General features: G+C 42.6%; 1 protein-coding gene across 1 annotated transcript; it reads right to left on the reverse strand.

Annotated features, from left to right (window-relative positions):
- Nucleotides 1-16787: 16787 nt before the first annotated feature.
- Nucleotides 16788-23982, reverse strand: LOC143943347 (uncharacterized). Its single transcript, XM_077465065.1, has 2 exons — nt 23044-23982; nt 16788-20016 (listed from the first exon to the last, which is right to left on the reverse strand). Exon 2 carries the CDS (start codon nt 19471-19473, stop codon nt 17362-17364), a length of 2112 nt encoding a protein of 703 aa, XP_077321191.1. The 5' UTR covers nt 19474-20016; nt 23044-23982; the 3' UTR covers nt 16788-17361.
- Between the last annotated feature and the right edge of the window lie 2097 nt (nt 23983-26079).

Here is a 26079-nt window from a genome sequence, read left to right on the forward strand (position 1 = left end):
ACTTGGAAGAACCTAATTAACAAAGTATTTAAAAAAAAAAGCCTCATAACAAAATAGAGGTTGTTCTAAAACATTTCAGAAGGTATGGCAAGCTTGAATTTCTGATTCATCCACACTCACTTGAGGCTGTCATAGTGACCTCCCTAGTGGTGATCCCGAGTCTGGCTCGGGTTTAGATTTTAGTTCCACAAGCGGTAACCCCCGAGCCAGACTCGGGATCGCATCGCTGGATACAGGGAGGACATGGAGAAGTTACTTACCTTGTCCCCTGGATCCAGCGATGTCCTCCGTGCTGTGTGATCGAGCCGTCCTCTGCTCAATTCACAGTGCCCGAGTGCCGCCAAGCTCTGTTCCCTGCGACGTTACGGCGCACGGGAGCGGAGATCTGCGCCAAATTCAAAAAAGTAAAAGTACACAAAACACACACAGTACTGTAATTTTACAAATTACAGTACTGTATAAAAAAGTTACACACCCCCTTTGTCCCTAGTGGTCTGTGCAGTGCCCCGCATGCACTTTTATATTATAAATACTGTTTTTTATGGCTGGAATTTGGAGATTGTCCATAGCAACCAGAAAGTGTCCCTTTTTCAGTGTTTTAGGATTTGATTACATTATTGAATAATTTTTATTATTATTTATTATATTATAAACTTTATCATACCCGGGATGTCTGCTAGACTCTGGTTTGAACAGATTTAAGAGAGTTATTCCTAAGAATTACAGGACTACAATATAAAACCCCAAATTTCCATACAAAATAATTGTACCGCCTTCAGCACCTAAAACCAGAACTAATCATACCGCCAGGGAGGTTAAACAAGAGTCGGGTTGATTACTTATATATCGAGAGACAGAGATGATATCTGACTGTTGTTGTGAAGTTGGGTACCCAGATGTCAGTCCTGTGTGGGCAGGTGATGTCATTATGTTAACATTGCTGTGGGGCTCCTGTAAAGGTGGGGTGGCCTTGCTGAAATTTTCTTAGGCTGTATCTCAAATGTAAATGTCTTTATATCCTTGTGTGGGTATTAGGTATTGCACTAGGGGACTCAGGGGGTAAGTAGGTTATCTCAAAAAACAGCACCCTAAATCGACTTGCCTGTCTGACCAACCTAAGGGATGTTACAGATGTGACCATTGTAAAACATGCAGATATGACTCTACAATTAAAGACTTCAGTAACCCTAAAAATTGAGATATGATCCAATTACAGTCATTCTTCAACTGTAGCTCTGAAGGAGTTATCTATGCTGCTCAATGCCCATTCTCTTGCCTTTATATCGGCAAGACAATCCACTAATTTAGACAATGTGTCTTTGAACATATCAATGACATCATATTAAAAAGAGAAAGAACTCTTGTGAGACACATGTGGGAAATGCATTGAGAACAACCATTGAATTAAAATTTTTGTTTTGCTGAACAGCTAAAGCAGGGCCACTGAAAAGGTGATCTGGATAAGCATTTCTTAAAAACAGAAGCAAGATGGATCTTTCGTTTAAATTCACAAACTCCAAAGGGGTTGAATGAAGGTTTCACTTTTAGCTTTTGTGCATAATTTATGTGCTTGCAGTGTATGACTGGATGCTTTTAAATATATCTCAAACACATATGAAAAATAGACAGAATTTATATTGTGTGACTAATAAGATAGAAAATGACCAAAATACATTTATTCTGGACAAAATAAAGTCGGATTTAAATTAAAAAATATCAGGTATAAATCCTATTCTGACTCCGATTGTTGTAAATCGATCTATCCCTTGTGAGACCTCTATGCCTGGCCTGCAGATATAATCACTGAGGACAATCCTCATCAGATAGCTTGAACTCACTAATACCGATTTCCATCCACAAGATGCTTTTATTCTGAACATCAGATTACAGCAGATGGCAGGATACAAACAGATGAACAGGTTGTGGTATTGTGTGGTCAAAAGATGATATTGTCTGTAGCTTACAATGTAGAATACATGTGCTTTGCTATGAGGCTTGTTACTCCATTGATGACACAGGAAGTACAAAACACAGGAAGAAGGGTGGAGCATTACATACAAAGGAAGTATGTGATAACATAAAGGGAAAAAACTTGAGAACACAAGTACATTACCACAAAGGGTCACTAGATGGCAGCATGTGAACTAAATATAAACGTCCATAGAAAAATGGTTAGGAAAACAATATATATATATATAAATTCTATGCCCCGTTGGAGCAACACATTCCCGTCTGGCATGGTAAATGGCACTATATACATCAGAATGGTAGTGATGCAACTGCAAATAACAACAGTGTAATTTGCTGGATGTCTTGAAGACCTGCAAGACATAAAAGAACATGCATATAATGCAGTAACAATAACTCTTAATTTAAAGTGGTTGTAAACCCTTACAACCAACTTTGACCTACAGGTAAGCCTAGATTAAGGCTTACCTGTAGGTCCAAGAAATATCTCCTAAACCTACACGGTTTAGGAGATATTTGGCGAAAGACAGGCACCGCTGTCTACGGCGCATGCACCGTAGACAGCAGCGTGCAGGCGCACTGAGCGTGCCGCAGTCAACGGCGATATGCCGCGAGTGGCGCGCTCCCGTGCGCATGCGCGGACGTGACGTCATCGCGGCTTTGCCGAATGACAGCGGCGGAGCAGCGAGACCCACCGAGAAGATGGATGCGCCGGACTACAGGGGCCAGCGGGGACTTCGCTGGCTCCTGTGTCAGGTAAGTGACACATAATGGACTACTATGCGATGCATATAGTGGGGATCGGAAGTTTGGGCACCCCAGGTAAAAATGTGTATTAATGTGCATAACGAAGCCAAGGAAAGATGGAAAAATCTCCAAATGGCATCAAATTACAGATTAGACATTCTTATATGTCAAAAAAGTTAGATTTTATTTCCATCATTTACACTTTCAAAATTACAGAAACCAAAAAATGGCGTCTGCAAAAGTTTGGGCACCTTGCAGAGTTAATATCTTGTACTGCCCCCTTTGGCAAGTATCACAGCTTGTAAACGCTTTTTGTAGCCAGCCAAGAGTCTTTCAATTCTTGTTTGAGGTATCTTTGCCCATTCTTCCTTACAAAAGTGTTCCAGTTCTTTGAGATTTCTGGGCTGTCTGTCACGCAAGGTCTATCCATAGATTTTCAATAATGTTGAGGTCAGGAGATTGTGAAGGCCATGGCAAAACCTTCAGTTTACGCCTCTTGATGTAATCCCCCGTGGATTTTGAGGTGTGTTTAGGATCATTATCCATTTGTAGAAGCCATCCTCTCTTTAACTTCAGCTTTTTCACAGATGGCATCAAGTTACCATCCAAAATTTGCTGAAATTTTATTGAATCCATTTTTCCTTCTACTCATGAAATCTTCCCTGTGCCACTGGCTGCAATACAACCCCAAAGCATGATTGATCCACCCCCATTCTTAACAGTTGGACAGAGGTTCTTTTCATTAAATTCTGTGCCCTTTCTTCTCCAAACGTACCTTTGCTCATTCCGGCCAAAAAGTTCTATTTTAACCTCATCGGTCCACAGAACTTGTTTCCAAAATGCCTCAGTCTTGTCTATATGTTCATTTGCAAAGTTCAAACGCTGATTTTTGTGGTGAGGACGTAGAAGAGGTTTTCTTCTGATGACTCTTCCATGAAGACCATATTTGTACAAGTATCTCTTTATAGTGGAATAGTGTACTACAACTTCAGTGTCTGCCAGATCTTTCTGGAGGGATCGTGCAGTGAAACGTGGGTTTTGAATCCTGCGAGCTGTTCTGTCTGATATTTTTCTTGGTCTTCCAGATCTTGCTTTAACTTCCACTGTTCCTGATGACTGCCATTTCTTAATTACATTCAGAACAGAGGATATTGACATCTGAAAATGCTTTGCTATCTTCTTATAGCCTTCTCCTGCTTTGTGAGTGTCAACTATTTTCAGTTTCAGTTTTCTAGACAACTGCTTAGAAGAACCCATGGTGTTGATTGTTGGGGCAAGGTCAGATGAGTCTGGCCATTTAAAACCTTTGAGATTGACATCACCTGGTCTTCCCAGATGATGATTGAGAACAATCCATGACACTGGCAGGTCTCAGCTTTGCAAAGGGGGTAGTAAATGCTAAAAAATTCTGCAGGGTGCCCAAACTTTTGCAGACGCCATTTTTTTGTTTCTGTAATTTTGAAAGTGTAAATGATGGAAATAAAATCTAACTTTTTTTTGACATATTATAAGAATTTCTAATCTGTAATTTGATGCCATTTGGAGATTTATCCATCTTTCCTTGGCTTCGTTATGCACATTAATACACATTTTTACCTGGGGTGCCCAAACTTTCAATCCCCACTGTAGTAGTCCATTATGCTTTACCTTTGCAGGGAATGAAAGAGGAAGTAAACTCATCAGGGTTTACTTCCTCTTTAAAGCGTCAAGATATGTCAACTAATGTTCAAGACACTTTCTTCTTGAAATCACAGGTAGGATCCAGCAGCGTAAGCAAACAAGTTCATTCTCCAAAGGGCAAGAGCAAAATAAGTTCCATGATAGGTCTGATGAAAGTCTTTACAGTCCCTTGTCTTGAAACCTTCACCTCCACTTTACGTACTTTACCGTCATCACTAGAAAAGCTCTTTACAATAAGTCCCATGGGTCATTTGATCCTTTCAGCTTGCTTGTCCTTAAGCAGAACAAGATCTCCAACTTGTATGTTGGGGTTCAGCCCTTGCCATTTCTTGCGTCCTTGCAGAGCTACATCAGCTGTGGTTTCTTCTAGATGATCCAGCAGGAATTCAGGCCCTGTTAACCAAGAAGAATTTGCCAAGACACTTGCAGACACTGGCCTGGTGGCATGATCTGCAGGGTTAATTTCAGATGGAACATAATGCCATTGTTCAGGTTTAGAGGATTTCCTGATTCTCTCTACACGGTTGCTGACATAGACATAAAAACGTTTAGTGTGGTTGTATATGTAGCCCAAAACAACTTTTTTTGTCTGTGTAGAATCTCATGTAATCTATCTGAATGTCTAGCTCACGCAGTATGAAATCTGCTATTTCTACAGCTAGCACAGTCCCACAAAGTTCAAGCCTGGGAATTGTGTGTTCAGGCTTAGGTGCTAACTTAGCTTTCCCAAACAGAAACCCTATGCGGGCTTGATTAGAAGAATCTCTTACCTTGAGGTGACAGATGCTATGGCCTCAGTAGATGCCTCCAAGATGTGAAGCTCTTTCCTCTGACTTGTGGCAAGGAAGGCAGAAGTAAAGCAGCATGGTATATGGATTCCATCTAAGGCATGTATAGATTGTTTACAGGACTCCCACTTTGAAAGCTGATTTATTGGTAGTGGAGCATCCCAATCTTTAATAGTCTCTGAGAACTGTCTAAGTAAGGATTTACCTTGTATGGTGATGGGAGCTACGAATCCCAATGGATCGTATAGGCTGTTCACTACTGACAGAAAACCACATTTGGTAAATGGATTGTCTGCAGAGCTGACTTGAAAGCTGAAGGTGTCTTTTATTAAGTCCCACCGTAGGCCCAGACCTCTCTGTACAGGTGGTATGTCCATTCCCATAATCAAGTCTTTAAACCCTGTGGCATGATCGCCAGCTTGACAGGCTTTCATAACAGCAACACTATTTGAAGCAATCTTGTGTAGTCTGAGGTTAGCCTCAGAAAGCATACCTTGTTTCCTTTGGAGCAGGTCTATGGCTTCTTTGTCCATAGGTAAAGATTTAAGTCCGTCATCCACATAGAAGTCTCTCTCAACGAAGTGTCGAGCATCCGTGCCATACTCTTTTTCTCCATCAAGGGCGGTCCTTGGTAAATCGTATGTTGCAACAGCGGGTGAGGGACTATTTTCTCATTGTCCATGTTGTTGTCACGTTGCCACAGAAGCCTTAGAAAGTTCCGATGGTCTTCAAGTACAATGAAGCAATGAAACATTTGTTCAATGTCAGCAGTTATGGCAACTGGCTCTGTTCTTAATCTCATAAGGTTAGGTTTGGACCAGTGAGAAGAACATTGTTCAGGGATACGCCTTGCTGCTTAGCACTGGAGTCAAATACTACCCTGATTTGCTTTGGCTTACACTCTGAAAAAAGGCAGGTACCAGCACTCATCGTGTCTTTGACATGGTGGAGCTGGTTCGGCGTGATCATTGTCAAAGATCCTTTTCATAAAAGCAATGAAATGGGCCTTCATTTCAGGCCTGTTCTTTAGTGTTTGTTGAAATGAATTGAATCTGGATGGAGCCTGTTCACGATTATTTGGGGGTTAACTCTTGCAGCACGAAGAGGTAATGGTGCAACTCAGCTGTTAGACTCATCCTGGATGATTTCTTTGTCCATTATTTTGATGAACTCTGCCTTCGACTGACAAGAATATTTTGATGTCATCTCTTGTAGTACAAAACACTGTGGTACCTAGGTTGTCATCACAAAGGTTAGGAGTGACATCTGGTATTTGGATGATGTCAAGAGGCTTCTCTTTTACTTTGTAATGATGAGGGCACTGTTTAAAGTGGGATGCATGTCCTTTACTAACATGTAAGTTTTGAAGGAGTGGATCTCGGATAATGTACGCATTCTATCCAAGCATATGTTGCCCGCAATTACCCAGCCTAGATCAAGTTTTTGTGCGTAAGGGGCATCATCAGGTCCATTGCACTGCTTGCGTACTTTGTGTACTCCGAGAATGTCTCTTCCTAGCAAGATCAAGATTTCAGCATTCATGTCCATTGCAGGAATTTCATCAACAAGTTGCCTCAAGTGAGGATGGTGTGATATGCAGCCTCTGGAGTAGGAATTTCTTCCCTTTCATCTGGTATCTGGTCACACTCAACTAATGTTGGTAGGGGTATGCCCTCTCCCTTATTGATATGAGAGACCATGAACCCATTGGCCTTTCTACCGAAGGTATCTTCACGACCAGAACAGGTTCTGAGAGTATACGGGAATGTGTGTCCCTCTATACCAAATATCTCAAAGAATTTAGGCTTATCCAAGGATCTGTTGCTCTGTTCAGCTATTATGGCATACATCCTAATTGCTTCCTCGGATTTACCCTTTGGGTATATCTTGACTAGGCATATCTGAGAGCAGCATTTGTGATCTAAGCCTTCCCCACAGACCTCTGTGCATGAATAAGAAATGTTAGCTGTGGCTGGAGCACGACCTTGTTGCTCCCCGCCATGACTTGAGACAGGGCTAGAGGTAGGAGGCTGCTGTGAATTGTCTGGGGGTGGACCCGGATGCATAGCTGTAACATGTCTGTCTGAATTCTGTGAACTTGATGACAACTTTACAGTCTTTAGAAAAATGTTCATAACAAGCACAGCACCTGTAACATATTCCAAGTTTCTGAAGAATTTCCCTGTGCTCTCGTAATGTCTTTGCGCTAAGGGGGTTTTGTAATGTCTTTGCGTGGCATATCTATAGGGGGTGAGGCTTCTTGTGAATAGGGCACTGATGATTAGGGTCTTTTATCTCTGTCACCTGAATCGCTCTGGTGAGCAGGAGAGAATATGGGTGGTGAGATGTCTGTCCTTTTAACAGATATTGCTATATTAACCACTTCAGCCTTGGACCAATAAACACCTTAAGGACCAGAGGTCTTTTTACAATTTTGCACTGCGCTGCTTTAACTGGTAATTGCGCAGTCATGCAATATTGCACCCAAACGAAATTTGCGTCCTTTTCTTCCCACAAATAGAGCTTTCTTTTGATGGTATTTGATTGCCTCTGCGATTTTTATTTTTTGCGATATAAATGGAAAAAGAGCGAAAATTTTGAAAAAAAAAGATATTTTCTTCTTTTTGTTATAAGAAAAATCGAATAAACTAAATTTTAGTCATACATTGAGGGCAAAATTTATTCAGCCACATGTCTTTAGTAAAAAAAATGTCAATAAGCGTATATTTTTGGGTTTGCGCAAAAGTTATAGCGTCTACAAACTAGAGTACATTTTCTGGAATTTACACAGCTTTTAATTTATGACTGCCTATCTCATTTCTTGAGGTGCTAAAATGGCAGGGCAGTACAAACCCCCCCCCCAAATGACCCCATTTTGGAAAGTAGACACCCCAAGGAAATTGCTGATGGGTATGTTGAGCCCATTGAATATTTATTTTTTTTGTCCTAAGGGATTGAATAATGACAAAAAAAAAAAAATGGAATTGCACCCCAAAATATATTCCGCTACTTCTCCCGAGTATGGGGATACCACATGTGTGGGACTTTTTGGGAGTCTAGTCGCGCACGGCACCCCGAAAACCAATCACCACCTTCAGGATTTCTAAGGGTGCAAATTTTTGATTTAACTCCTCACTACCTATCACAGTTTCGAAGGCCATAAAATGCCAAAATAGCACAAAACCCCCCAAAATGACCCCGTTTTGGAAAGAAGACACCCCAAGCTATTTACTGAGAGGCATGTTGAGTCCATGGAATATTTTATATTTTGCCACAAGTTGCGGGAATATTACAAACTTTTTTTTTTTTGCACAAAGTTGTCACTAAATGATATATTGCTCACACATGCTATGGGCAGAAGTCAAATTACACCCCAAAATAAATTCTGCTGCTTCTCCCGAGTACGGGGATACCACATGTGGGGGACTTTTTGGGAGCCTAGCCACGTACGGGACCCCGAAAACCAAGCACTGCCTTCCGGATTTAAATATAAAATGCTACCAAAAAAACTGTTAGCGATCGCAGGGATCAGGCCTGACGTTGCGATCGCTGCAGTTATGTGTTTAGTGTTCTGTAAGTGACAGTGATCAATCGATACTGCACTTGGGTGGGCTGGGCAGAGGGGCAAAACGCAGGTGCTAGCAGGTATCTGGGCTGATCCCGCTAACAATGCGTTTTTTTGGAACCCTAAACTGCTGGGGATGCTAGTATAGATCTGATCAGATCAGATATTGATCTGTTCAGATTCTATACCACTACGGGAGGTGTATGCTTTGCGCGTGGGTGTTAGCGGTACTGGCACTAACCTAGCGCTGCCTGGGGCGACGCAGACCCTGACCCTAAAACTTAATTGATATCACCCGCCGGGTGATCAGGGGGTTAAACCTTTATTGGGTAATAAATGGTGGGTGCCCTGATGCTATAAAAAGCAAACTAACCAGAGTCACCCGTAACACTTATATGGTGATCAGTGGTGAAAGGGTTAACTAGGGGCAATCAGGGGGTTCAAATTTTTATTAGGTAGTATATGGGGGTCCCTGACGCTATATAAAAACCTGACGGGGAACCTAAATAACTAACTGGCTAACCAGCGTCACCAGTGACACTTATACTGTGATCGCTGGTGAAAGGGTTAACTAGGGGCAATCAGGGGGTTAAAACCATTATTGGGTAGTATATCGGGGTACCTAGCGATATAAAAACCTGGCGGTGAACCTAAAAAAATAGCTAGCTACCTAGCGACAGTAGCGACACTGATGTAGCGATCAGAAAAATGATCGCTTAGTGACACTGGCAAAAGGGGGTGAAAGGGTTAACTAGGGGCAATCAGGATGTTAAAACCATTATTGGGTAGTATATCGGGGTACCTAGCGATATAAAAACCTGGCGGTGAACCTAAAAAAATAACTAGCTACCTAGCGACAGTAGCGACACTGATGCAGCGATCAGAAAAATGATCGCTTAGTGACACTGGCAAAAGGGGGTGAAAGGGTTAACTAGGGGCAATCAGGATGTTAAAACCATTATTGGGTAGTATATCGGGGTACCTAGCGCTATAAAAACCTGGCGGTGAACCTAAAAAAATAACTAGCTACCTAGCGACAGTAGCGACACTGATGCAGCGATCAGAAAAATGATCGCTTAGTGACACTGGCAAAAGGGGGTGAAAGGGTTAACTAGGGGCAATGAGGATGTTAAAACCATTATTGGGTAGTATATCGGGGTACCTAGCGCTATAAAAGCCTGGCGGTGAACCTAAAAAAATAACTAGCTACCTAGCGACAGTAGCGACACTAATGCAGCGATCAGAAAAATGATCGCTTAGTGACAGTGGCAAAAGGGGGTGAAAGGGTTAACTAGGGGCAATCAGGATGTTAAAACCATTATTGGGTAGTATATCGGGGTACCTAGCGCTATAAAAACCTGGCGGTGAACCTAATAAAATAACTAGCTACCTAGCGACACTAGCGACACTGATGCAGCGATCAGAAAAATGATCGCTTAGTGACAGTGGCAAAAGGGGGTGAAAGGGTTAACTAGGGGAAATCAGGATGTTAAAACCATTATTGGGTAGTATATCGGGGTACCTAGCGATATAAAAACCTGGCGGTGAACCTAAAAAAATAACTAGCTACCTAGCGACACTGATGCAGCGATCAGAAAAATGATCGCTTAGTGACAGTGGCAAAAGGGGGTGAAAGGGTTAACTACGGGCAATCAGGATGTTAAAACCATTATTGGGTAGCATATCGGGGTACCTAGCGATATAAAAACCTGGCGGTGAACCTAAAAAAATAACTAGCTACCTAGCGACACTAGCGACTCTGATGCAGCGATCAGAAAAATTATCGCTTAGTGACACTGGCAAAAGGGGGTGAAAGGGTTAACTCTAGGGGCAATCAGGGGGTTAAATCTTTATTGGGGGGTGATAGGGGGCTACCCTGGACCTAACACTAACTGCCCTGACAGTTTTTACTTTTACAACTGACACTGAATGCATTGATCAGTAAAGGGGGGGGATCGGGGGGGGGGGGTTTGTGTACCTATGTGTACCTATGTGTCAGTGTAGTGTTTTGGTGCACTTACTTTGTGTCTTCTCCTCGTAGTCCGGTCAAAAAGACCACCCCGAGGAGAATGACATCACTTCCTCCTTCCTGTGTAAACAATACACAGTGGGAGGAAGTTCGTCATTGGCCAGGAGCGATCGAGAGGGGGTGGCCAGAAACCAACGGCCATCCCCTCATCACGGATCGCTCCCGGAGGGAAACAGACCGCCGTAGCCAGAGGGAGGGGGTCCGATCGGACCCCCCACCCGCTGGAAGGCAGGCACGTACATCTACGTGCTTGTGCCTGCCTGTGCCATTCTGATGACGTAGAATGGCAATACGGTGGTCCTTAAGTGGTTAAGGGGAACCCCGCATCAAATTTAAAAAAAAATTGACGTGGGGGGTCCCCCTAAAAATCCATATCAGACCCTTTATCCGAGCACGCAACCTGGCAGGCCGCAGGAAAAGAGGGGAGGATGAGAGAGCGGCCCCCCCTCCCTCCTGAACTGTATCAGGCCACATACCCTCAACATTGGGAGGATGCTTTGGGGGTCTGTGACCCCTCAAAGCACCTTGTCCCCATGTTGATGAAGACAAGGGCCTCATCCTCACAACCCTGGCCGTTGGTTGTGAGGGTCTGCGGGCGGGGGGCTTATCAGAATCTGGAAGCCCCCTTTCACAAGGGGACCCCCATATCCCGGCCCCCCCCCTGTTTGAAATGGTAAGGGGGTACAAAAGTACCCCTACCATTTCACAAAGAAAGTGTCAAAATGGTTAAATAAGACAAACACACTTTTGAAAAATTCCTTTATTTAAAAAAAAAAAAAAAGATTCCAGCGGTGCTAATCCACTCTTGCTATCCAGCGACGGGTCTCCGGGGTCCAGCGATGGATGATCATATCCAGCGACGGGGGATCTCTCAGTCCAGCGCTGTCCATACATCCTTCTTCTGTCTCCACTCCGGAGACACTGCAGAGATCCCAGCGCTGACGTTTTTTATATTAGGAGGGCGGGGCCACCCGTCACCTGACCCCGCCCCTCTGACGCTGGAGAGGGAAGCCAGGGGTTCCCCAGTGACGTGTGGGTGACCCTGCCCCCTCTTATGTAACGGAAACCTGCGTTACATCAGAGGGGGCGGGGTCACCCACACGTCACTGGGGAACCCCTGGCTTCCCTCTCCAGCGTCAGAGGGGCGGGGTCAGGTGACGGGTGGCCCCGCCCTCCTAATATAAGAAACGTCAGCGCTGGGATCTCTGCAGTGTCTCCGGAGTGGAGACAGAAGAAGGATGTATGGACAGCGCTGGACTGAGAGATCCCCCGTCGCTGGATATGATCATGTTACCGGCCTCAAAATGTGAATTAAGAGAGCCGATGATTGTAGACGCGATGAGATAAGGTGATCAGCTTGGCATGGACTGCAAAGAATCACACAAACAGCATGAGATATGACCACTGACTTTATGGCTGGAAGTAGTTTAATTTTTACATAACAATACATCTTTTACATTTTTATAGTCACATGTTTGTAAACATTAACAATATATATAATACCGATTTTAACTAAAGTATTTTAAAACGTAGTTACAACAATGAACATTACTAAATTTAATAACATGTATATCCCTGTTATTCAGTGTTATAGATAATTATCTTTATCTCTCTGGTACACTTTAAGTGTGCAATAATCATACTAGCAATGCATTGCTTTAATACAAATATTATCATGGTAGTACTCTTTTTTAACCACTAGATGGTGCACATTGCATGTCTGTACGATGCAATACATAAGCTTTACATACAATAGTTTTTTTTCTATATTAAATAACAGAAAACATGTGCTTCTATAAATCTATGCCATTTTCAATAAATCAGGTTTAAATATACCTATTTAGAACGGTTTAGTGTTTATCATAGACATTTGTTCTGACTAATGCAGTATTTTCATGTTCTTATGCACTTTTCACTTGTTTCTGACACATGCTGTTCTAAACTTCTAATTACAGCAAAACTATAGCATAAAATCTGCTGAGACTTTTTCTGCATCTGCTCAAGATGTTTAGGAATCTTTCTATCACAGGTTAATACAGATTAGGAACAATTTAGAGTACATACCTGCAAAGAATCACACAAACAGCATGAGATATGACCACTGACTTTATGGCTGGAAGTAGTTTAATTTCCAGTCACATGGTGTGTGGCCTTATATAGACTCTGTTTGTGTACCTTCTCTGCCATCTACTGGTTATTAATAGAATAGAAGGGAGATGTTTAGAAATATAAAAAAAAAATGAATATGTACTTTGCTTTGGGGTGTCTGTTTTGTGACCATATAAACCCCAGTCCGTCACACTCTCCCCTCCTTCAGTTAATGGCTCCCGACATTAAACTCAATTGGTATCTGAACATTATTTAGTGATTTAAGTAACCCAAATAGGTACTTGTTGCCACCAAGGAGCTACGTTAACTACCTGGCATGTCCTGGGAGTAGCTAGAATTGTGTGAGTTTGTATGGTGTGAATCTGACTTGGTATGTATCTTGGCTGACCTAGTGTGTCATATGTAAAGATCTCTTTAGGCTTAACTTGTCTGGTAGATCTTCTGACAGGAGTTGAGTCTTCTCCATCAACATCATTTCCATTTGCATATCTTGGTTCACAGGTAAGTCTTGACTTAATGAGGGTAATTCTGCAGTGTCTAGTCCCACCATATCTGTAGCCCAGATTTGGTCGCCAACTACTGTTCCATCATTTTGTTCTTGTTCAACATTGGGTGTGGTAGTTGTAGGATAGAACTCTTCAGCAGAAACTCTTAATGGGATTTTCTCTACGTTTTGAGAGTTTGGTTGAGACACAACACGATCATGACTTTCTGTAGTCTCTGGTATATAAGGACAATACCATCTTTCTTCATCTGAACATTCCTCCTCCTGGTCCACATCCATTCTGGCATCCTTTCTGTTACTTGATTGTCTTTGTTTCATCGGTACTCTTGGAATGTGTCCTTCAATTGGTAGGTCATTTACTGGTAGTAAAAGATTTCTGTGCAGTACTCGAATAGTCTTTTTACCACTTTCAGGCTGAATTTAGTACACAGGCCCATCTTTGATTCTTTCTACCACTTTGTGTACTGATTCTTCCCAGTATGAACGAAGTTTACCAGGTCCTCCTCTTTCAGAGAGATTTCGTACTAAGACCCGATTACCCGGTTGAAGAGGTGCTCCTTTTATCTGTTTGTCATAGTACTTCTTCCCTTTAGCAGATGATTTTTTGCTATTCTCGGATGCGATTTTGTAAGCTTCTTGCATTCTAGATGCCCATTTCTGAGTAAATGTTGGTTGACTTTCTGATTCCTTTTCCAAATTTAGGTTGAGCATTAGGTCAATTGGCAAACGAGGAGATCTTCCATACAATAGAAAGAATGGCGAGTATCCTGTGGCTTCATGCCTGGTGCAATTATATGCATGAACCATATGTGGAAGATGTTCTTTCCAATCTGACTTTTTCTCTTCCTCTAAGGTGCGAAGCATCTGTAACAAAGTACGGTTCAGTCTCTCCACTGGGTTACCCTGTGGATGGTATGGAGTAGTTCTTGAATGAGAAATCCCTGCCAATCGTTGCAATGTCTGAAATAAGTTGTTTTCAAATTCTCTTCCTTGGTCATGGTGGAGTTTCTCTGGATAGCCAAAACGTGGTATGAAATCTTGAAAGATCTTTTCTGCCGCCGTTTTTCCAGATTTGTTCTTAGTTGGATACGCTTGTGCAAAGCGTGTGAAATGGTCAATTATTACAAGTATATACTCATATTCTCCTTTGCTTTTCTCCAAGTGAAGATAATCAATGGATACTAACTCCAAAGCTGAACTGGTAGTAATCGAACCCATAGGTGCTCTTTCGGTGATATTTGGACGCTTTTGTTTGATGCAGCTGCACTTCTTCAGCACATATTCATCAATGTCTTTTTGCATAAATGGCCAGTAAAATCGTTCACGTGCTAGGTGGGTTACCTTCTCAGTACCAATGTGACCCATGTCATCATGAAGATTTCTTAAGACCAATGGTTTTAACTTTTCTGGTAGAACTAGCTGTTTTCGGGTTCCAGAGTGTCGGTAGAGGATTCCTTCATCGACTCTGAGTTTATTCCATTCATGTATCAAATGTCTTGTTTTGCTGGTCATACTCTCCTTTTCTTTGTGGTTTGGAATCCAGTCGTTCTCCTTAAGCCAGACCACTTCTCTAATGTTGGTGTCGTCTTGTAATGCTCTGATATTCTCCTGAGTCATTGGGCAGATTGTCTGTCCTTTCAGCAATTCTTCGGCCACATCACTTTCTGAGTGAAGAGTCAATGAAGCCACCCATAATGCCTCTTCTTCGTCAACAGCTTTGCTCCCTTGCCACATAGCTGACACAACCTCAGATGGTACAAGCTCTGTGTACTCACACAGATTCTTCGTGAGTTCCACCGGAAATCGTGACAGTGTATCTGCGTCTGCATTCTGTTTACCTGGCCTGTACTTGATATCGAAGTGGAAATCAGCCAACTCGCCAACCCAGCGATGACCCACAGCATTCAGTCTGGCAGTACTCAATACATATGTCAATGGGTTGTTGTCTGTGTAAACGGTGAATGTTGGAGCGTAGTACAAGTAATCTCTGAATTTGTCACAGACTGCCCACTTGAGAGCTAAAAACTCAAGTTTACCAGAGTGAAGATGGTAATTGCGCTCTGCTGGAGTCAATGTTCTGGAGCCAAACCCAATAACACGAAGTTTTTCTCCTTGTCGTTGGTATAGTACAGCACCTAGGCCTTCATTGGAAGCATCAGTGTGTAAGACGAAGGGTAAATCAAAATCAGGGTATGCTAGATTTGGTGGATTGGTTAGCATGTCCACCAGTCTGGATACTACAGCTTGATGTTTGGGTGTCCATTGAATCAGTGTTTTAGATGGCAATTGTGCTTTGTTCCCGTTTTTCTTTGTAGATTCCCTCCGATTGTTTTTGGGGATGGATGTAGCAGATTCTTTCTCAGTGTTCTGCAAAAGTTCATACAGTGGTTTAGCAAGTCGAGAGAAATCTTGAATGAAGGACCTGTAGTAGCTCAGGAATCCTAACAAAGATCTGACTCCTCCCACTGTTTTTGGTTCTTTCCTTTTCAAATGTAATACCGCTTCAAGATCTTTTGGGTCAATTTTTATGCCTTCTTCTGACACCATTCGTCCAAGGTATCGAATCTGTCGTTTAAAGAGTTCACACTTCTTCGGTCTAAGTTTGATACCATGCTCACGCATTCGACTAAGCACTTGCCTAATATCATTGACATGCTCCTGAAAAGTTTTGGAGTAGCAAAGTACGTCATCCAAGTATGGAGAACAACATTTGTCTCTGATGCCCTCTAAGACATTCTCCATGCATCTCTGAAAAGCTGCTGGGGCATTCGTTAATCTAAATGGAATACGGTTCCACTCCAGGAGTCCCCAGGGGGTGCTGAAAGCCGTCAGATGTCTGGAGTCTTCATGCACAAAGCCTTGATGATACGCACTACCCTGGTCCAGGATTGAGAACCACGTAAATCCTCCTAAGCTATCCAGCAGATCTTGTATTCTGGGTAGTGGATGTCTATCTGGGATAGTCTTTCAGTTTAACTCCCTAAAGTCAACACATAGTCGTAGGCTACTGTCCTTCTTTTGAACACAAACAACTGGTGATGAGTATGTGGAAGATTTTGTTACCCAACCTCGGTCAAGAAGGTTTTGGATATATTCTTTCACTTCTTTGTATAAGGGTTTCGGTATCGAATTGTAGCGTTTCAGAGAGGCACGGAACTAAGCCGGAGGCTGGGAGGAGGGCCGGACATGACAAAGGCTGAGGGGAAGAGCGTAAGGGGTTAAGGTGAGGAGGGGAGGTAATGGGGTGGGTCTAGAGAGAAAGAATGGAAGGGGGGCGGAGCTTTATTTAAAGGAAGGGGAGGAGCGGACAAGGCAGCGTGGCGCAGAAAGAAAAAAGAGTTGCCCACCCACCCGTCCCATAATTTAAAAAAAAAAAAAAAAAAAAAGAAAGTGATGAGGTGTCATTGGTGTTGTGGTCGTTCTGTTGTTTGTGTTTTTTTTTCTTTCTTGCAGGTTCGGTGCTGAAGGTCGTCATAGCAGCTGTAGCGGCGGTGTCTCTTGGTCTTTGATGGGGCAAAAAAGGAAACAGATGATGGAAATGTGGGGGGGGAGCTCATAGGGATATGGCCCCTCCCCTTTTTGGTGTATCACAGCGGAAGGGTAGGCTGGATACGGGATTTGGTGGCATTGCGGGAAGGTGGTTGTCTCCAGGCTTATAAACGGCCGGAGGCCTAGTATGGTTAAAAGGTGGTCCCGCAGTGTAATGGTAAAAAGGTTATGTTTAAAAGGTGGAGCGTGGTACCGTCAAAGACCAACTGACTGGGAGTTCGTTAAAATTGCCGTTACCAAAAAAGTGTTATATATATATAGATATTTAATAAAGTTATTTAAGTTATTGGTTTGAAGAGTGTTAATAAAAGGCTGCTATGGCCAGTTATACTCCAAACTCCTGTGTGGCATGTTTATTGGGATAAGGGGAAAAATGTATAGAATAACAGTATTGGGATTATATAAAGTAAAAGAAGGTTAATTACCAGGGGTAGAAAGTATGGAGAGGTATGTCCCTAATGCATTGGTCATGGACAGGAGTTTCATCTTTCAGATTTATCCTCAGTTTCAGGTTAGGGATGCATCCTATGTCTCCCTCATCTCGAGCAAAGACATCTGATTCATCATATAACATTTGTCTCGCTATCTCCTGTTCTTCTTCTGAGAGATCTTCCAAATTGACAGGTGGGTGCCACTTAACAGATTTGTTAGTGGGTAGCTGATTTCCAGTGTCCACTTGATTCAACTGGTTTACATGAAACACCCTTTTCTTCTGGTCAATTCCCTTTCCATCGTCTTTGTTTGGAGACAATGGTAGAATCTCAGCTGCTGGAGAAATGGTACCCAATACTGTTCTGGGTGGAAGGTAGATGTCATGTTGAGCACGGTTCAGTATAGGTATCTTCACCAGTTTAGAGAACCCATTTGGCACATCTACCACTGAAGGAAATAGTTCAAGTCCTTCCTCAACTGGATATTCGGGAAGTGGTTCAAATGGCATGATTCCTCCTTTCAGCCACGCTCTAATTCTGCATTTGACTTCACAGAGCTCGCCTCCTTTAATCTGGAGTCCCTTCTTCCCCACTTTGACCATACGACTATCGAATATTTCTCCTGGGTCAGTTGCTTGACTGACAGCATTGACAATGTTATTCGCTATACTCTGTCTTACTTTCATAGCTTCACTCAGCAAGATAGTCAGGTTTTGGGTGCTGTTTGGTCGGTCACGGTTTTCTCTGATCAATTCTTCGATAACATTAAACCCAAGAATTGGATTGTCATTACAGCAGTCACTCACCAGCATTGGCACATAAATGGCTGAGTTTCCATGTCCACTACTTTTGAATTCCAGGCAGACTTCAATCCATCCGATGAATGGAATGAGAGAACCATTTGCAGCTGTAATGGATAAGTTGTCATCACAAAGTAAATCTTGTATGTGCCTAATGGAGACACTGGGTAGAAACTTTTCTAACCATGCCTTCCCGACAATGCTGACTTGAGCTCCTGTATCCATCAACATGTCAACCGGAACACCATTCATCCGACATGACAGTAGGCATTTTCCTCCAATTAATTGTGCTACGTGTTGTTTGGAGAATCCATTCTCTTTTGAGAGTGTTCTAGTTGACCGGTGGGTGAATACCCTGTTTACCTTAGCATGGGACAGATCATTTGAGGTGGTCACTGGCTGTCCCTTTCCCAGTGACCGTCTGTCGTTTCCCGACTGCCTTCTTTTCTTCAAGCAATCAACCGCTCTGTGTCCTGTCCAACCACAGTAGAAACAATGGTAGCAGTTCTGACTCTCTAGTTTAATGCAATCATCACACCTGGGCTTGCAGTGAGTTGTATCTGGAACTTGAACATTGGTTAGTGGCTTAGTCATTTGGTTTCCAACAAGAGGAGTTAGTTTCATCATCTTTTCCAGGTTCTTTGTGAGAGCAGAGGCCTGTGTTGTTAGTTCCATTAATGCAGTGTGATTTGCTCTAACATCTCCCTCCACTCTCTTTTGGAAGGTGTCTTTTTCGCTATTCCCTGGTGTCTGTGATGAATGAACAGTAAGAGGTTTATGTTTAGGTGCACTGTTTAAGCGTCTCTGCCTTTCTGTTTCCTCATCAACTGATCTGGTGACCTGCTCTATGATAAAGTCATCCGTTACTGTCAAATCAGACACGTAAGGCTTGATATCTCGTCTAACATTAGAATTTTTCTCATTTAGTCCCTGATAGAGTGTATGAAGGAATATGCCTTGCACCAGTTTTTTGTCATAGCTAAGCTCTTGCCTATCATGTTGTGATGTAGACAGAACTTTTTGTTTTAACCCCACTAGCCTGTAAACAAATTGTTGTGCTGTTTCTCTTTCTTGCTGGGCAGCATTGCTAAGGTCCTGAAATAACTCATTACCACTTCGTTCTCTCATATGTGACTTCAAAAACCTTTTCAATTCAGCAACAGTAAGATCATCTTTGTCAGTCAACATATCTTTAAAATTACCACGTTTGATTATTCTCAACACTGTGCGTATAATTTCAGATTCAGGGAATTTTACTGTTAGACCCTCGTCAATTTGTCTGCACACGCTACTGTAACTCATGTCCGAACCATGATCTGAAATTACACCACCATGCACATTTGCAGCGGTTGCAATGTCCACAGTTGGTGTACTTTCCTTGTCCTTTTCTTGTCTTGGATGATGAGTAGGTAAGACATACCTTGATCTTCCAACGTTTCCAGCTGATCACTTCTCAAGTAGTCTTTAATAAATTCAACAAGTTCCATTTCGTTGGTACCAGTCACTGATGGAACGTCCATGTCTCTTTCATCTCCCAGCGTAATAGCAAGGCTATGCAGCTGTTCTTCATTAAGCAGATGAATTTGTTTCCGGATATCCCACATCAGCGCACGACGAGGAGACGCCATCTCTGTTGCAATCTGAAGACTTGCACTCACGAGGCAGACGACTCTCACGACTCTCGTTGTAGCTCTGTAGCAGGCTCATGCTTGTCTCGCGCTTCCCTCTCACTGGTAACACAACTAATCCCGGACGAGCCCCCAAAATTTTACCAGCCTCAAAATGTGAATTAAGAGAGCCGATGATTGTAGACGCGATGAGATAAGGTGATCAGCTTGGCGTGGACTGCAAAGAATCACACAAACAGCATGAGATATGACCACTGACTTTATGGCTGGAAGTAGTTTAATTTTTACATAACAATACATCTTTTACATTTTTATAGTCACATGTTTATAAACATTAACAATATATATAATACCGATTTTAACTAAAGTATTTTAAAACGTAGTTACAACAATGAACATTACTAAATTTAATAACATATATATCCCTGTTATTCAGTGTTATAGATAATTATCTTTATCTCTCTGGTACACTTTAAGTGTGCAATAATCATACTAGCAATGCATTGCTTTAATACAAATATTATCATGGTAGTACTCTTTTTTTAACCACTAGATGGTGCACATTGCATGTCTGTACGATGCAATACATAAGCTTTACATACAATAGGTTTTTTTCTATATTAAATAACAGAAAACATGTGCTTCTATAAATCTATGCCATTTTCAATAAATCAGGTTTAAATATACCTATTTAGAACGGTTTAGTGTTTATCATAGACATTTGTTCTGACTAATGCAGTATTTTCATGTTCTTATGCACTTTTCACTTGTTTCTGACACATGCTGTTCTAAACTTCTAATTACAGCAAAACTATAGCATAAAATCTGCTGAGACTTTTTCTGCATCTGCTCAAGATGTTTAGGAATCTTTCTATCACAGGTTAATACAGATTAGGAACAATTTAGAGTACATACCTGCAAAGAATCACACAAACAGCATGAGATATGACCACTGACTTTATGGCTGGAAGTAGTTTAATTTCCAGTCACATGGTGTGTGGCCTTATATAGACTCTGTTTGTGTACCTTCTCTGCCATCTACTGGTTATTAATAGAATAGAAGGGAGATGTTTAGAAATATAAAAAAAAAATGAATATGTACTTTGCTTTGGGGTGTCTGTTTTGTGACCATATAAACCCCAGTCCGTCACAATCATCCATCGCTGGACCCCGGAGACCCGTCGCTGGATAGCAAGAGTGGATTAGCACCGCTGGAATCTTTTTTTTTTTTTTTTTTTTTTTTTTAATAAAGGAATTTTTCAAAAGTGTGTTTGTCTTATTTAACCATTTTGACACTTTCTTTGTGAAATGGTAGGGGTACTTTTGTACCCCCTTACCATTTCAAACAGGGGGGGGGGCGGGATCTGGGGGTCCCCTTGTTAAAGGGGGCTTCCAGATTCTGATAAGCCCCCCGCCCGCAGACCCTCACAACCAACGGCCAGGGTTGTGAGGATGAGGCCCTTGTCTTCATCAACATGGGGACAAGGTGCTTTGAGGGCTCACAGACCCCCAAAGCATCCTCCCAATGTTGAGGGTATGTGGCCTGGTACGGTTCAGGAGGGAGGGGGGGGCGCTCTCTCGTCCCCCCCTATTTTCCTGCGGCCTGCCAGGTTGCGTGCTCGGATAAAGGGTCTGATATGGATTTTTAGGGGGACCCCACGTCAATTTTTTTTTTAATTTGATGCAGGGTTCCCCTTAATATCCATATCAGACCTGAAGGGTCTGGTTATGGATATTTAGGGGGACCCCCACGTCAATTTTTTTTTAAATTTGACACGGGGTTCCCCTTAATATCCATGTCAGACCTGAAGGGCCTGGTAATTGAATTTAGGGGAACCCCCACGCTTTTTTATTATTTTTTTTAATGAATGAATGAATGAATTGTCGACTAATGCAGAGAACACTCATTGAGTGTTCTCTGTATTACGGGACCCGACAATAGCCGCAAGTGATTTTAAAAGACTTTTTTTCCTGCACAAATGACACTTTGTGCAGGGACAGTTCTAAGCACCAGAAACATGCGCCCCTTCACAGGCATACTATAGATACCCCCCAGCTACGAAATTTAAAGGAATATTACACTTTTATTGTTTCACTTTAATCATTATTAAAATCACTGCTCCTGAAAAAACGGCCGTTTTTTAAAACTTTTTTTTGCATTGATCCATGTCCCCTGGGGCAGGACCCGGGTCCCCAAACACTTTTTCGGACAGTAACCTGCATATTACCCTTTAAAATTAGCACTTTAGATTTCTCCCATAGACTTGTATAGGGTGTTCCGGCTTTTCGAATTTGCTGCGAACAGCCCAAATTGTTCACTGTTCGCTGAACAGGCGAACAGGCAATGTTCGAGTAGAACATGAGTTCGACTCGAACTCGAAGCTCATCCCTACTGGCTAACCAGCGTCACCAGTGACACTTATGCAGCGATCGCTGGTGAAAGGGTTAACTCTAGGGGCAATCAAAGGGTTAAAACCTTTATTAGGTTATATATCGGGGTACCTAACGCTATAAAAACCTGGCGTTGAACCTAAAAAAAAAATTGCTTCCTAGCGGGACCAGTGACACTATTGCAGCGATCAGAAAAACGATCGCTTAGTGACACTGGTAAAAGGGGGTGAAAGGGTTAACTGGGAGGGCAATCAAGGGGTTAAACCTTTATTAGGGGGGGGGGTAGGGGGCTACCCTGGACCTAAAGGGGCCTAACACTAGCTGCCCTGACACTTTTTACAGTCACAACTGACACTAAATGTAGTGATGAATAAATAAATGAACACTGCATTAGTGACACTGTGACTGGGGGGGGGGGGCGGGGGGCCGATCGGGGGGTGACTGGGGTGAAATGTGTGCCTATGTGTACCTATGTGTCAGTGGACTGTTGGTGCACTTACTTGGATGTCTTCACTCCTCGCTGTCCGGTTCAAAAAGACCGCCACGAGGAGTGTGACATCACTTCCTCCTCCTGTGTTTACATTTTCACAGGGGAGGAAGTTCGTCACTGGCCAGGAGCGATCAAGAGGGGATGGCCAGAAACCAACGGCCATCCCCTCATCGCGGATCGCTCCGGCACCGAAAGGGACTGACGTATCTAGCGATCTATCCGATCGGACCCCCCACCCGCTGGAAGGCAGGCACGTACATCTACGTGCTTGTGCCTGCCTGTGCCATTCTGATGACGTATAATGGCAATACGGCGGTCCTTAAGTGGTTAAAGTATCTACGTTTAGCTGCTATGTTATCATACCTTGATGAAGATGAAGCACACAAGTTGGTTTCAATGAAGCTGAAGCTGGGATCGTTTCTCGTCCAGGCTTGATCACTGATGAACCTGCAAAAATATGCGAATGGAGGAAAAGATACGTTATAGTCTCTTTTGTATCTTGAGCCCTGTTTCATAGTTTTCATAGTTAGTAAGGTTGAATAAAGACACCAGTCCATCCAGTTCAACCTGAGTGAGTGTCTACAATTGTCCCTATCCCTGTACATTGCACACCCATATTGGTCCCTACCCTCAAGGAGCCCACAATCCAAGGTCCCCATTCATATACTAGGGCCAATTTGGGACAGAATCCAATTAGCCTACCTGCATGTCTTTGGAGTGTGGGAGGAAACCGGAGTACCCGGAGGAAACCCACGCAGGCACAGGGAGAACATGCAAACTCCAGGCAGGTAGAGTCGTGGTTGGGATTTGAACTAGTGACCCTTTTTACTGCTAGGTAAGAGTGCTAACCACTACACCGTTGTGCCATTTCTCTTGCAGGCCATATGGCAGTTTAGACACCATTGGATTGACACCATGAGCAGTGTCCAGGAAGCTTAGTCCAGGTAAACGTGGGTCTGTCTTTGCCAATTCCAGTTCCATGAGAAGTTCACTCAGATCCTGGAGCTTGCGATAGTCTTTGGACAGTGAAAGGCTACCTTACGGGTTATCATCTAGGAAATGTCCCAATTTGTTTTAAATGGGGGTTTTACAAAACTGACAATATAAAATTGAAAACCTATGGTTAAAGTGTAGGAGTAAATAAACAATGAGAAATTTAAAATGAGTGCAACCCCTAGTACAAATAAAAGGGGTGTCTCCTGGTAAAGGTAAAGCACCTTAAAGCGGAGTTTCACACTTATTGGAACTTACGCTTTAAGGGAAGGTGACCCCCTGATATGCCACATTTGGCATGTCATTTTTTTTGGGGGGGGGGGGCAGAAACTCTCTTTTTAGAGGCTTCCAGCCCCCACTTCCTCCTGGGGCACCGTGTAGCCAAATGGCAAATCGGCTGCTTCTTCCTTTTCCATTTTCAGAATCTTTAATTGGGAATCTGTCTCTGCTTGTTGAGCTTCCATCTTTGCCTCTATTTCTGCTTGTTGAGCTTTCATCTTTGCCTCTATTTCTGCTTGTTGAGCTTTCATCTCTGCATGGCGAGCTGCCTTTTGTGTTTCTACTTCTGCTTCCTTTCTGGTAAAGGAGCTTTGCACTCTCTTTGCTTCCAGACTTACACGGGCCTCTATTAGCTTGCCGCTTAACGTTGAACTTCTGGAGTGAGAGGATGTAGAAAAACGTGCCGTGTGCTTGGTTGATGTGGATCTGTGAGATCTGGTCTTCTGCAGTTGAGCAATGCAGAGTTCTGCCTTACACTGGGCCTTTTGCAAAAAGAGATCCCTTTAAAACAAAACCGATTGCTAAATGGGAGGCGGATTTAGGGAAATCATTTACAGATGATCAGTGGACAACCACATTTCGAGAAATCCAAAAAGCCTCCCGTTCTATTAATCATTGGGCAATGACTATTAGAATAATTAACAGGTGGCAATACACACCGTGTAGACTGGCAAAATTTTTTCCATCTGCCCAAAATACATGTTGGAGAAATTGTGGACAGCTAGGACATCTACTGCACATGTTTTGGGAGTGTCCCAACTTTGTTAGTTACTGGAATCAAGTTTTCCAACTTATAACATCACTCACGGGTATTGTCACTCGCCCCAATCCATCCCTAGGAATTTTACATATGGGTATTGAACAATTTCCGCATAATATGCGGATTGTTATTTCCAACATCCTTCTTTCTGCTAGATCCATAATATTACAACATTGGAAAACTGCCATGACGGTAAACATCTCTGACCTGATTAGAAGAGTGAACCAACACCACACTATAGAGCGTGCTCTTGCCATAAATGCATTGAAGTGCGATCTATTTGATAAGCAATGGAAAATTTGGACCAACAAATATAAGAATTCTGTGAACTAGATCTTAACCCTGATAAGATATATCCTGTGTAGTAACCAGTATTTGCATTATTGTTTATGTAACCACCTACTTATCCGTTTCTTTTTCACCCTTTCTTTCCCTCTTCCCTCTTCCCTCCCTCTATTACATTGACTGTTAATTACAATTGTAAAAGTCAACATGTCCTGTACCACTCACCTTTGTATATCCTTTATAAATTAATAAAAATGTATTGAAATAAAAAAAAAAAGAGATCCCTCTGTTGATTTAGTGCATCAGCTCTGGGCAGTTCTGCTGAAGAGTCCTCTGTATTACAGTCCTACAAGAAAGCTGTGTATTTTGCAAACAGCCGCTGGTAGCATTTGTATGGAGCAGATAAGCGATCTATAGAGCCCCTTAGTTCAGCTGGTTGATCATTCAAGTGTGACAAAACTGACATGCAGTGTGAAGTTCTGTCCCATAAGTCTGACACTTTGCTGAAGAACTCATCTCTAGTGGCTTCATAGTTTTCTCTGAGTTTCTGTGTCAGTTTTATTGTATGTTTGGGTCTTACACTCTGTTCAGCAATATCTGCAGAATCTGCTGTCTGTAATCTGCGGGTTCAGAGGCATGATGAATCTGCGTTGGTTCAGCCACAGAAGGGTGCTCAGAGTCTTATCTAGACATATTTCATGTTTTGCAAAAAATGGTACTGGTACTTTAAGAAGACAAATAGCAGCGTAGACAGATGGGGTAACACAGGTCAACGTTGAGAAACCATTTTTAACATTCACATGAGGTGCAGTAAACTTGTGCGACCGTGTGCTTGATTGCAGATCAGGCGCACACATATACACAGCAGGCTGTGGGAATTCTATACATCTTTTGACTATTCTAACTCTGATTGTTGTGAAGCAATCTATCCCTTGTGAGATCTTTATGCCTGGCCTGTATAAGCAGATATAATCACTGAGGACAATCCTCATCCACAAGATGCTTTTATTCTGAAATTAAGTGGCCACATGGGGATTGTCTATATATAGAGGAGAGAAGAACAAGCAAGTGTTTTTTGTGGC

The sequence above is a fragment of the Lithobates pipiens genome, unplaced genomic scaffold, assembly GCF_037356315.1.
Source record: "Lithobates pipiens isolate NorthernLeopardFrog02 unplaced genomic scaffold, aLitPip1_a1.2 Scaffold_30, whole genome shotgun sequence".
Taxonomy (NCBI): Eukaryota; Metazoa; Chordata; class Amphibia; order Anura; family Ranidae; genus Lithobates; species Lithobates pipiens.

Coding starts and splice junctions, on each gene's coding strand:
- LOC143943347 (XM_077465065.1), bottom strand. CDS start 19,473: ATGAGTTACAGTAGCGTGTGCAGACAAATTGACGAGGGTCTAACAGTA.